The sequence below is a fragment of the Lutjanus erythropterus genome, chromosome 3, assembly GCF_056507025.1.
Source record: "Lutjanus erythropterus isolate fLutEry1 chromosome 3, fLutEry1.hap2, whole genome shotgun sequence".
NCBI lineage: Eukaryota > Metazoa > Chordata > Actinopteri > Lutjaniformes > Lutjanidae > Lutjanus > Lutjanus erythropterus.
This window is the reverse complement of record NC_139319.1, coordinates 7463224-7477032: the sequence shown is the minus strand read 5'-3', so window position 1 is coordinate 7477032 and position 13809 is coordinate 7463224. Positions and strand designations below refer to the sequence as shown.

The following is a 13809-nucleotide window of genomic DNA, read 5'->3' as shown; positions in this document are numbered from 1 at the left end:
ATATTGCAATCATTTTGATCAAAATTGCTTTTGCGTTATGTGATAGGATTAGTAGGAATGATCATTTTTCATTGCTATTTTAATTTTTACTGAATAAGAAATAATAAAATTGTGATGATGTGACATTTGTTGGGGACTATACCAAACAAACATCTTTTATTTTATCTGAAGACCAAGATTTTTTCATGAGATTTCATTCTGGTTCTATGATTTAGATATTGGACTTGGCCATATTGTGATTTCAATAATATTGCAAGTAATTGTGCAGCCCTACAACAAACATAAAACACTTAGACCTGCAACAATTAATTTATTGATCAGCTATCAAATTAATCTACATCGTTTTTTATGAAAAAAAGATTTCTTTACTCCTCTCTGACAGTAAACTGAATAACTTTGGGTTGTGGACAAAACAAGACATTTGAGGAAGTCATCCTCGACTTTAAACAACATTTGTTTAAACACCATTTCCTGACAATTTATGGGCCAAACAACTAATTAAATAATAGAGAAAATTACTGACAGATTAATCAAAGATGAAAATAATCATTAGTTGCAGCCTTCAAAATACTATATTAGGCTAAACAATTTCACCATATTTTATATTAAGGCAAAGCAGGGGTGTAAGTAACCAATTACAAATACTGAAGTTACTGTAATTAAGTCGTTTTTGGGGTATACTTTTATGAGTAGATTTCCAAGTCCATACTTTTACTCATACTTAAGTATTTGTTAGACTATGTAATCTACCAATCTGCCAATGAAAACCATGAGATAACAAATGAAAAACAAAACACTGCAGCAGCACAGCTTTGGAGCAAAGATGTTTAATGATTAGTCATTAATCATTAATCACACTAAAGAATTTAACCAATTAAAATGTATTCAACATAAATGGTTAAAAGGTAACTAATACTCTGAGTAGTTTTTGAGACAAATACCTTGTAATTTTACTTGACTATTTTGTAATTTTTACTTGTAAGTGAGTAATATTTTAGCAATGTAACAGCAGTTGTACTTGAGTACAGAGTTTCAGTACTCTTTCCACCACTGTCCAAAAGTAACGGAAAGTAATCAAGTTACATCTTGACTGTGTTTTTAACAGGTAATTAGTAACTGTATCTAAATACAATTTTTAAGTAACCATCACAACCCCGAATCATATCATATCACTGGCATTAATAATATAAAGTCTTAGTTTTCATGTGTTTCAGGGAGGAGTCAGCATGGCGCCGCCTGTCATCAAACGGAGAGGATGAGCTGCCTGTAGCGCGCGCTTCTTCGCATCCTCGCGAGTGTAGTCCTGGTTGCCAGGACGACTGACCCAGGCCACGTGACAAGCCAGCAGGCTGGTCGCCCCGCTGCCGCTGCTGTAGTGGTGTGTGTGTGTGTGCGCCTGCTTGCATGTGTGTGTCTGCTGCCTCTCACAGTGTGGCTGTGGTCGGCCTCAGCAGACAGCAGTGCTTGACGTCTGGAGGGAGCAAAACACAGACAGGTAGCTCAGTTCGGGCATGAAAGATGGAGCTCTCGGCGGTGGGAGATCGCGTTTTCGCCGCGGAAGCCATACTGAAACGCCGCGTCCGTAAGGTGAGCTCCAGCCGCCGCCGTCCCGCGTCTTTTGACTTCCCGCAGATGTTGGCCGCACCGCTCCGGTCCATAGGCTCGGCGCTGTCTTCTTGCGCCGATGCAGCGCTATGGAGGCCTGGTGGCTGGCGGATGCCTTCACTTTGCTAGTCAGAGCTAGCTTTGAAGCTAACTAGCGAGGCTATCAGTCATGGCTCGTATATACAGGCGTTAGCAGGGCAATAAAAACAGCGACACAAAGAAGGGGCTAGCTGCAGAACAAGGCAGCCCAGACGATAGGATGAGGGCTGTGCTGTGAAATGGAGGGGCCCGATTTCTCTGCCAGCTAATGGTAGCTAAAGCAAACGGCCAGACTGTGCATTTTGCAGCCTGTGGAAGAGGTACATGTAGCCCCCACATTATATGCTATTAGACACTACTGATTTCTTCTACAGCTGGGGAAAGATGGTTCCCAAAAACAGTAGTCCTTGCATTCATCTACTCCTGGTGAGAAAGGAGTATATCAGCCACAGCTGATGAAGGACTTCTGATGCTTTGCAGTGTTTTATCAGTATAGTAAGCCTTGTATACTGGAAAAGACCCCATAAATCTTGGTAGGGTACCATCTTAAGTGGCTGCTGGTACACACAGTTAACCAGCAGGCCCACCAGGCCTCCAGTTACTTCTGCAATGCCTGCTAGAACTTCATAGTTGCAGCCTTCTTGACAGATGTAAGTAATCCATGCACTTTCAAGGGCTGCACAATTGATCAAAATAGTATTCAAATCACAATATGGCCAAGTGCAATATCTAAATCACAGAAGCTGCAATTTTTTTGACAAAATGGCATCATAATCATGTACTGTAGTGCTGCAGAGATGCACGGACACTGTTAATATTACATTACATTACATTAGATGTAAGAAATGATGTTTGGTACAGACTAGAGCCTGACTGATATTGGAGTTCTTCGCCAGATTCTGGTAACGATATCAGGGAGTTAAGAAATATGACAAATTCATTATATTGGCCAACATTGTAATGGTCCATCAAGTGTGGTTATCAAATGTTTCTGGGAGTTATGTGATGGAGGATGTCCAAGTGATATCAGGACACTGAAACACTAAACTTTCACCAGTATTTTAGCAATTCTACATGACTTCAAAAAACACAAATAGAACAAAAAATTCAATATAGTAAACCTGAATTAAGAAAAAGGATCAAATATACATAAAATGCTGCCTATAAAACAAAAATAGTGTGTGTTTTGTTCTGACAAAAAAGTTTTCTTATCAGAGCATACTGGACAACATATAGACAGCTACCAATATAGACTGATACAGCTGTGATATAGGCCAATGTTAATCATATTATAGTATTTTACTTTTACTTATTGGCTCTGACACTCAGCATTTTTACAATTATCAGAGTTTTATTTTTTAAAATACAGTTGCAATACAAGAAATTCATTGAAAAATGTGTTGACTTTGTCTCTAATGCAGCCACCTTGCTCTGTCTGTAGTTCATTCAGTGTCCCATCCAAAGCATAACTGATGATGATACATCATAATTGCTTATATCAACATGGCAATAAAGTATTGAATTAAATAAATGTAAGTAACTTTAAATAAACTATTAATTTAAAAAGCAGATGGATATATACGTATACGCATAAGTGTCTGGTTCTCGAGTGGGAGTTTGAAGTAGCAGAAAGTGTAATTGTTTTTGTAAATTATGACTGCAAGATTTTAATTTTTACTACAAAAGTATATCTGTTCCACAAATCGGTTGTTGGCCCCTTGTTAATTGTTATCTGAAAAATCCATATCAGATTAGTAAACCCCTAATATTGTCATTATTATGTAATGCTATTTCTATGCAGAAAAGGTGTAAAACTGTATAATGGCCAGTGTGACATAATTAATATTTTTGATAATGGATGGGATTACATCACATCAGGATAAGAACAGTGTCCCAAATTAAATGAGAAGAAATTACAGACAACAAGCGCAATTTCTTCATTGAATCAAGTCCAGATATGACATTTTCTACTAAGATAGAAAATGACATTGAGTCTGCAGGGCTGAAACGCAGTTAAAGGAAGAATATGGTGTTGTGTTGCATGAGAAGGATCCAAGACTGTTTTGCGAAAAGGACAAAATCCCAGTAAACCCCAAATGCAGATAACATAAAACTAAAGACAGAACAGCAAAAAAAGAACGCTGCTGCAAATGCAATCCAGATTTAAGGGATTTTTTTTTAAATCTCTTGTTTCATATGTGAGCTGTTTTTGTTAATCCACCATCTGTCTTTTTCTTGCAGGGGCAACTTGAATACCTGGTAAAATGGAAAGGATGGGCAATGAAGTAAGTGCTTCTCTTAATTTCAGCTTGAGTGAAAATTGGTGACCCTCAGCCCCTTAAAAGTGAAGCACCTGTCTGTGTTATAATTCAGTTTTTAATGACCTCACATTAAATTGAAAATGTGGATTAATTTCAGTTTGGTGCAAAACTATTTTGAGGTAAAAATTTTTCCTTTTTTGTCTGTTTTCTTCATGTTGCACCATTATTGTTTAGGCACAGCACTTGGGAGCCAGAGGAGAATATTCTGGATGACAGGCTGATACTGGGCTTTGAGCAAAAGTGAGTAAAACCAGTATGTAAGTTGGGTACATCCAGCATGTGCAAAATGTCTTATTTTGCAATGTTTCATGTGTTCAGTCATTGTCTGCAAAGCTAAAGATTTTGGCTCCCAATTTCACATGTTTAAAGCTTGTTAGTCTTCATTTTGCACTTTGCTAAATGTCCTTTCTTTATGTTAACTCTTGCATTGCACTCTTGCAAGTGTTTCTGCTTTTACCTCATCTGTTGGCGTCTTTACATTCCTCCTTTTCTTTTCTTCCTGATTGCTAAATGTCCTTTATGTCTGCTGCCAAACCACTTGAAAGCCTTTGTGCTGCTTGCAGAGGGTAGATGTTTACAGTAAACTAAAACGGACACCATAAAACGGACAAAACTGAAAAGACACATCAAGTGGAAACTAAAACAGACACGTGAAGATGGAGAATCTGGCTGTGTTCAAACGCAGCTTCAAATGTTCTCGGTGCCCGACTGCTCTACTTTCACACACTCACAGCTTTCATGGCCATCCTCTCCTTTGATTTGTTATATTTTACTCTCTTTGTGGTGATCTTTTTTTAGACCGTCTTTACTCTTGTGATCGGTGTCGTTGTAACTGTCATTTTCTTTTTATAGGGAACGGGAAAGGGAATTGCACGGGCCGAAGAAACGTGGGCCAAAACCCAAAAACTTTGTCCTCAAGGTACAGTTCTTGATGCTTGTTTTAGTGCTCATGCGTGAAGATGACTCTTTCTTAAATGGGGTTTTGAGGACACAGCAACACATTTCATCGAGACATTATTGCATGCCGTTACCGCATACCGTCATAGTTGTTGATGAGAGACAGGAAAAGACAGGAAGGTGTAAAGTAATGTTTCCTCGAGTACATTTCTTTCTTTCAGAGGGTCAAACAATGATAGAGCAAAGCACATGATAAAAAGACACATACTGTGCATACCGTCTGCTCACCTCAGAAACACAGAACACATTCTCCACACTTAATGATAAGTCAATGGATAAATAAGCGAAATAAATAACTACACTAATAACTACACAGCGGAGCATAACACCAAGCAGAGGGTTACCTGTAACAAGGGTAACCAGGCATTATGAAGAGGGTCTAAGGTTCATTGCTGCTAATTGTATCCCAAAAATGCAGAACGTATATTCAAGTGCCAGTGTTTTCTTAAATATATTATTAATTTCAGTCATTAATAAGAGGACTTTCAAATAAACAATGGAAATATGAACATTCAGTAGTTTTACATGTATTACTGTGTTCTGAAAGCAAAGTATTAAACTTGTTGCGTTTCACCGGGGTCATTTAAAGCCTATATAAACCTGAAATTGCAGCTTTCTAGCCTTGTTGTTAAATACACAAAGTGGAAAATTCTGCTTGTGATTTCTACTGTTAAAGTAAGAAGAAGGTCAACCCACTTGAGGCAGGTTTTCTAGCTTGTATGACATTTATTTTAATTGTTGCACTGATGCATCACTGTCAACACCATGGAGTATAAAATCAATACTGTGCCACTTCCTTTGAGCAACTTTGAGCACAGTGCAGTCAGAGAGATATTAACGCCAACGCCCTGGAGAACTGTAGTTTGTGCTGCACTGGCAATTTAAGACTAAGGACTGATGAATCTTGTTATTTTCTTGATTAATAGATCAGTTGTTTTGTCCATAAAATGTCAAAAAATGGTGAAAAATGTTTCTCAAGGCCAAAGATAACATCCTCAAATGTTTTGTTTTGCTTAGAACCCAAAGATATTCAGTTTACTGTCATACGGGACTGAAGAAACCAGCAAGTTTTTGCATTTGAGAAACTGAAATCGGAGGATTTTGATTAATCGTTGCAGCTCTAAGTGATTTGCAGGTTGAAATATTGACTATATGTTTAGGTTAAAACTGATAAATTTAGTTGGAAAGAGTTTTTTTTGTTGCATCATTGTCTCTGCAGCTTTTAAGTGACCACATATTATCAAGCAGCAGGCCCTAACTAACTAGATTTTGACGTTACCTGGTTGTCTAAAATACATAGACATTTTTTGATGTTCAAAACACTTAATGCTGATATGGGAAATAAAGGGTATTGTGCAGCCTACATATTTAAATTGTTAGTACAAATTGTGGTGAAGGAGGTAGATTTTCTACAAAAATAAAGCTCACACTCCAAAAATGGTTGCTTCAATTCTTTATCATTTTCTCTTCAGGCTCGTGGACAGAAAGGAGCGTCCAGCAGCCGAGCCTCTAACGCTCGCCAGACTGCATCTCGCTCCGCTTCGTCCACTTCCAGCCGAGCAGCTCCTTCCTCCTCGGCCTCACCTCATCATTTAGCATCTTCGTCCTCCTCTTCCTCAACCGTGGCGCCCACTCCTAAACTCAATTCCCTAGCAGCCACCCACAAGCTGAAGAAAGACATTCACCGCTGCCATCGGATGTCCAGGCGCCCCCTTCCCCGCTCAGACCCCATGGCGACCACCTTCTCCAACCCGGGTGGCTTCCCCTCCCGCCTGCACGTCTCCCCTTTCTCCGAGACCGTCCGCATCCTCAACCGCAGAGTCAAACCCCGGGAGGTCAAGAGAGGTCGGATCATCCTGAACCTGAAGGTGATTGATAAACCAGGCCGGGGTGGCACAGCTGCAGGCAACAGGAGTGTTGCACCAGGACGCCAAAACATCCCCTCCCGCAACCGCATCATCGGGAAGAAGGGAGAGGCTCCGTACAGACCTTTCCAGCCCCCTCTGAAGATGCTGGGGTTCCCGATGTACGGGAAGCCATTTGGGCTGCAGTGTGGAGGCCCTGTGCCCTTTCACTCCCACCCGGGGTCGTGCTCCACCACAGGGGCCAGGGACACCCACTCCACCTCCTCCCAGTACCAGTCACCTCCTTCTCCTTCCAGCTCTAGCGGCTCTGAAGGAAAATCTCCCAGCAACACCTCAGCTGCTCAGTCCCAGCCCTCCACAGGAGCCTCACCTGCCAGCGAGGGTTCCAAGTCCAGTAAACCTCACACAGAGACCCAGAAGGGCGCCAAGCCAACTGCTCCCACCCCGTCCTCAGATGCAGATCCCACGGCGTCGGCATCTCCCTTCCTCCCCTCCTCACCCTCTTCCTCCTTGGAAGATGAGGGGGAGGACCTGGACCGTTCTGTGCCCCCTGAGGGAGGCAGGAAAAATCCTCGCCAGCGCAGGGCTAAACGCCAGCCGCCTGCCACCCTGTCTTCTGTCACCCCTGGTGACCAGAGCTCCGCCCCCGCCGAGCCCAAAAGGGTGCCCGCAGAGGGAGACCCCGACTGGCACCCTGAAATGGCGCCGAGCTGCAAGGATGTGGTGGTCACCGACGTCACCACCAACCTCGTCACCGTCACCATAAAAGAGTTCCCTTCCCCTGCCTCCTGCCCTGCCTCGCCCTCCGCCAGCCCTGAGGAGGCCTCCTCCCCTCCCCCCAGCAGCACCTCCGACGACCCCTCTCCACCCAAGCCATAGGAGATCAGATGAAGTCGACTGCCATTGACGACAGAAAAAATATCATGCCAGTGTTGCCACGTCAGCCCCCTCCGACCTTTTCGTCAAAGGTGTGTCCATATTTGTGTAACGATTAATGAAATGTAATGTAACTTAACACCGCCCAGCCATTGAATAGTAAAAAAGAGCGTATTTTTTTTAAAAAGAAATGTATAAATTTGAGAAGGGGCAGCTAATACGCCCTTTTCGCCACTTAAATTGCCATATTTTGTCCACTTGCACAGCACTGACTCTTTGAAGCAGGCTTGGATGGAAGTGGTGTTTGTTTTATTTCACTTGCTTTCAGACATGCTGAGTTTAGCTTGTTTGGTGTAATATTAAGAAAATTGTCCAAAAAGTGAAACTCTCATCCATCTGGTGTGTGGGGTGAGAGTTTATCAAGCACACTTGGTGAACGTGAAAGAAACAAATACTATTTCGATTCAGGCTCTGCTGCGAAGGCTGTTATTGACAAGCCTTCAGGTGTTATGCCAATTTCCTGCCCCCTTGTCTCATTGGAGGTCCAGCTTGTTAATGATAAATGAGATGTGTCTTTGCACTTAACACAGTTGGACTCTCATATATTGCATCAATACAGCGAGGTAAATGCAATGCACTTGACTGCATCAAAAAATGACCTATTTTATGTAGTTCATCAATTTTTCAAGGCCTTTTCCTCTTGCTCTCTTGAACGCACATGCATATACATACAGTATGAGTAAGTATTTATATGCACGCACAACCTTAAAAGCTGCAAAAGAATATACAAAAACAATAGTTTTTAAGTTATTGCTGTCCTTGCCGTCTTTCCCTGCTTGCCTTGTTTTCTCACCCACCCACCACCTTCTTTAACTCTGTGACGTCCACCAAGACTCTAAACTGGCCTGAAGTTAGTTGTGAATTTTGTTCTTTATGCCAGATTTGCGCCATATAACTTCTCAGCTTGTCAAGGTCTAGAAGGTCCATGAGCTGAACACAGTTCAGGCTGAAGCCACCAACCGAATGCAGCTAAAAATAGCAGTTTGTTGAACCTTTGAGCTACTTGGCAGTTGTTTGAAGTCTGCGGGACATGTATCCAGGCAGTTTTGGCTTGTAAAAATCAATAGCGACTGGTAAGTTTTCCTGTTTACCTTCCACTTTGGCAGGTGGAGCAAACAGTTTTACACCATGACTTGTTCCTGTGGATGTTGTTGGTCAGTGTTTTAGCGAACAGTGCAGTGCTTTATCAGTACGGTCTCAGGTTTCAATGGCAGTGGTTCATGTAGCATGGTTCAGTCTCCTGCTACCCACAGAGCTAAAGAACCTGAACCAGTCCAGGAATCTGAGGACAAGGGATGGGAATTGCTAAGACTTTATTGATACCAGTGACACCATCCATTCCCTTCTTGATTCCTGATCAATTTTATTCAAGCTGCCTTTAGCCTGTAGCAGCTCTGTCATCATGTAAAACGAATGAAATGAGAGAATATCTGCACAGCGTTCGTTTTCGTTGAGGTTTTCTTAGTCAAAGAAAAAACCTAAGCCTGCCTGTGTGGCGCCTATGTTAATATAACAGAGGATATATTTACCCTCTGTGACAGACGTGCTGCTCAGAAAGGAAGCAGCAGCACTCGTGTCAAATACATGGCATTTCTGGAATTTAAGCCCATGTTCATCGAAAGATGTTTCAGCATATTGCTGGTATTTCCACCCTTACTTGAAATTAGCAAGAATTTTATGGCCTTCACGACTAGCCCTGTTGTCATATTTCTTTGTGGAATGAAGCCACACTTCAGACCATTTCCTCCTCTTTGTTGTGACTCCTCCTTATTGCAAGTTTCCAGCAGTGCAGACGCACGAGTTTGACATTGTTTTGCAATACACAACTCTCAGATAAAAACAGCTTAGATTCAGCCAGGACCCCTGCGATTCTGATGGATTCGACAATTTGGAAGCAGTTCCCAAAGGTTCTGGCTCTTGTTTCCTGTCCCTATTTAGGACAAAGGTTGTTGTCCTTTATTTGGGTCTATTTATTCACCACCTGCCTGTTAGGCATGGCAACAGGTTACTGTGCCTGTTGTTTTTGGATGTATCCTAATATAAACTGAAATGCAGTTGAGATTTTGGAATCTGGAATCTTTTGAGAACTTTGAATTAGCTTGTTATGAAAACTGATTTTCAGAATGCAGACCACAAGTTAAACTGCAGTTTTCATTGCCTCTCATTTGAAATAGCATGCAGGTTTGCTTTTCAAAGCTCAGCCACCATCTGCAGCACTGCTGCTTGCTGCAAGAAAATTGTCCTACTTCTGTGTTAGGCTGCACGTTTGCCACTTGCTAGTTGTGGCCAACTGTGAAACAAAATGAGGTGTTTAAGTGAAAAATGGTTTCACTTTAACTCACTTTTGTGGTGGTGTTTCAGCCACATGTGTCTGAGTGAAGGGTTAGACTGGCAAAAACCTCCCCAATAGGCCTTGTCCAACAACACTGAGCCAGCCTTGTTATGGTTTTTGCTCCTAATTTTGCTCCAGTCTGAGCTTTTCTACCAAAAATAAACTGGTTCAGAACTCTATTAATCTTCTTTGATTCATCTTTGATTATAATGGTTTGAAAGCTGGTTTGCTAGATGGAACCAAAGTTCCAACGATCTTGAACGAACCAGTTCAAATGAACACTCACCAGCTTTTTAGCTAAAGAAAAAAGTTAATTTTTGCACCCTGATCCCAGAACCTTTGTTTTGGGCTCCAGCATTGGCTGTATTCTGTTGGGCGTTTCCACCAACATGAACCATCTGGTTCCATTTTGCACATCTAATTGTCACCTGTCATGAGCATTTCCACCAAAAATAAGCTGGCTTGGAACATGAAAAATTGTTCCAAGCAGAAGCCAAAAAAATAGGAGGTTTTCCTTTGGAACTGAAGTGGTTTTGTTATATTCTACAGGTCGTCTCTCTGTTGATGACATCCTTGATTACAGTGGTTCCACTCAAGGTCTGGTTTGTTAATTATCAACAAGTTTCCAGGAATCTTGATCAGGAATCAGAACTTATTTGCTGTAAAATCGCCTATTGAGCAAAGCACCGTGTCCTGGTTTGAGACCCTGACCTCTGACCTGGTAATTTCCTTACTCCTTCCTTCCTTACTTACTTACTGGTTACACAGTGCTGTTGAGCACTTGCAGAGAGGAACCATGAGGAATTAGTCCCGAGGGTGCATTGACATACCTGGCTCAAACAGGAAAAACACCTTCTCCCACTGCTGGTTTCTCTAGCGGGAAATTGCCTCAAGACAAATGATGTTTTGTCTGTGGCTGATGAATGTATCTACTCTCTATTTCTTAAGCCACTTTTCCAGGGTACGATCGATCAGTTGCTTCATTTTTACTGTCCCAGTTGACAAGGTGTTTTGTTTCCTGCCTTGCTGCTGTTAACTTCCACCAAGTTATGACCTGTTGTTTTCTGACCATAGATTGAAGGATGTTGGTAAGGATGCACCGATTTATCGACCAAACATCGCTAACGGCTGGTATTTGCATTGTTGACTGCAATCAGCAAATAAAATGCCATTGAGTGATGGTACTGTCTGATGTTTATCTGTTGCCTCGCATCAATTTTGTGTTGATTATCTGCGGTCGGGTTGCAACGGGTGCCCTGTTTTTTTTCTTTGCCTTCCTGGCATAAGTGGAGAATAAATAAACAACCACAAAAACCTGTCAGTATCTGCATTGGCTATCAGCCATCCCTAGATGTTGGCACAGTTTTCTCCAAATACATCAAGCGTGCTATCTCTGTGGCATCATGTTCCAGCCAGAAAGCGTGTCAGGTAGGTCTGGTGGTTGGGGGGAAATAAAAAGACACAGCTTGATCTCAGAAGATGTGATCTAAAGCCCACGACTGTTGACTGCGAACCTCTGCCGAGCTCATTCACTCTGCGGGTTGTTTCCAGCTAAACGCCTGAAAGCTTGAAAACGTTTGACCTTCAAGTGCACCTGAAGTATTTCAAAATAATTCTGGCCCTTTACATCCACAAACTCTAGACCTTCCCAGACCTTGGCTCTTACTCTGGTGTACCTGTGTGTTAACAGTATATAAAGAAATTTTCCGCATGTGTTGCCTTATAGCTGCTCCGTTACAACCCCAGCTGCACTCCAGGCGACGTTTACCTCGTCTTACTCAGCCTCTTACATCCAAAAAAAAAAAAGAATACCTGCCCTGACTTTGGTGGTAGGTAACAAATGTCACAAACAAGAATACCCTCGTTAGGCTTCTGATGTCTCATTTTCCGGCGTTGCAGACGCAGCGTTGTCTCCGTCTTTGTTGACACAGACGAGGAAGATGTCGCCTCCTCTCCCGTCATGTACTGGATGGTTCTAGTTGTTGTCAAAACTGTTTCAATACTCTCATAGGTTACATGTGGAAGGATTTATTCCAAAATGACGCATCCATTATATGAAGAAATGAAGTGATCTATTGCTCAAATTCAAATTGAGGTACTTTTTTTTAACAAAAGGACAGTACTTAACTTTACTCTCTATTTGACAAAAGTGACAGACACGAGTCCTCTACATTTTCCATAAACCGATGAAGGATTATTTTCTTCTCCAAATGGATATATCGTGGTTTGGAATAGATTTTTTCATCTACTATATCTTTAATATCTTTAAGTGGTGGATAGAAGTGACTCTTGCAGTTGGTAGATGTGTAAGGTATTAGGCTGCTAGGCGATGTTTCCAACAGTTGATAGCAATGTTTTCTTCTTTTTTTTTTCCTTTCTCATATGGGGTAGCACAACTCAACTTAGTGGCCTATCTTTCAACCAAATAGGGCTCTTGATTTTATTATTTGTCTTTTTTAAGCCTTTTTTCCCCCTTTCTTTTTTTGAATTGTTTTACATTTATATGTGATGTAATTTTAAGTGCTAGATTTATGTGGCACTAATTGGAAAAAAAGGAAGGATCCTTGTTTAAATGTATGGATAAAGATGCTCAATGAATTTGTGCTTTTTAAGCCTTTTTTCCTTTGTACTGTACTTTAATACTTTTTTTTTTGAAATATGCATAATGTTAATGTGATGCTGTTTATTTGAATGCCATTTTTTTAATAGTCCAATATGGGTTTGATCAGAAGGCAAACTGATTTTTAATGTGTCAAGACTGCAGTTTTGTCTGCTTTAATGCTAATATGAATTATGTACATTGTATTGATGGTGATGACGAGGAGTCGGAGGATAATGATGACATTGTAATGTATCTGAACTTCTGAAGCATGTTTTGCAAACCCTTATTGTACAGATTATGTATTCAGTGTCATGTTACTTGTTACTGTTGTTGCTTTCTGTGTGTGTTTCTTGTACAAGGCTTTTAATTAAAAGCTCATTAAAAAGCAGTTCGCTTTATTGTTTTGTTGGGTTTTTTTTACTGTTGTCTCATATTGTTTGGGTGCCTCTGTATAGAATTTGTTTGGGTGCAGGGCTGACAGTTGGGCTCCAGGCTCGGGTAACCTCAGCAGTAACAGTAGGATGCTGAATTAACTGCTCCTGACATGAAACTCTTCATCTTTGCAATTACCCTGCAATAAAAATAGTAAGAAAAAACTGAAGTAACACATAAGATCAACATTATTGATCCCACACTGGGGGAAATTCACTTGTCATGAGAGCTCAAGGATAGAAAGCACATGTAGAAAACTGATGAACAGAATACATAACCTTTCACTTAAACATATATATGGAAAACTGTACAGGATAACTGCAACAGTGGTTTAACAGAAGTAGTGTGTAGCATTAAACTAAGAGAAAAATAAGTATTGCCACGTAAGAATGGAAAATTGTACAGAAGAAATTCACAGGATGGTTTCACAATATAGATAAATATAGAGTATATTGCACAGAAGAATTGCACATTACAAATGAAGGATTAACTATGTATATATAACATAAATATATATACAGATATATATATAGAGAGAGGCAAGAATATATGTGTAAAGTATACAGCATAGGATGTGATATAAAATAAATGTATAAAACATGTATATAACAATAATTTGTGTGTAATGTATAATTTCCTCAATAATGTTAAAGATCGCCTATTCATTTCCACCAAGTCAACACTTAAAGGTGAGGTGTGCAAAGTTGGTCAGACCGAGGC

General features: G+C 40.9%; 1 protein-coding gene across 1 annotated transcript; it reads left to right on the top strand.

Annotated features, from left to right (window-relative positions):
• The first annotated feature begins 991 nt into the window (after positions 1 to 991).
• Positions 992 to 9105, top strand: cbx6a (chromobox homolog 6a). Its single transcript, XM_084714840.1, has 5 exons — positions 992 to 1587; positions 3886 to 3929; positions 4140 to 4205; positions 4818 to 4884; positions 6395 to 9105. Exons 1-5 carry the CDS (start codon positions 1519 to 1521, stop codon positions 7664 to 7666), a joined length of 1518 nt encoding a protein of 505 aa, XP_084570966.1. The 5' UTR covers positions 992 to 1518; the 3' UTR covers positions 7667 to 9105.
• The last annotated feature ends 4704 nt before the right edge of the window (positions 9106 to 13809 follow it).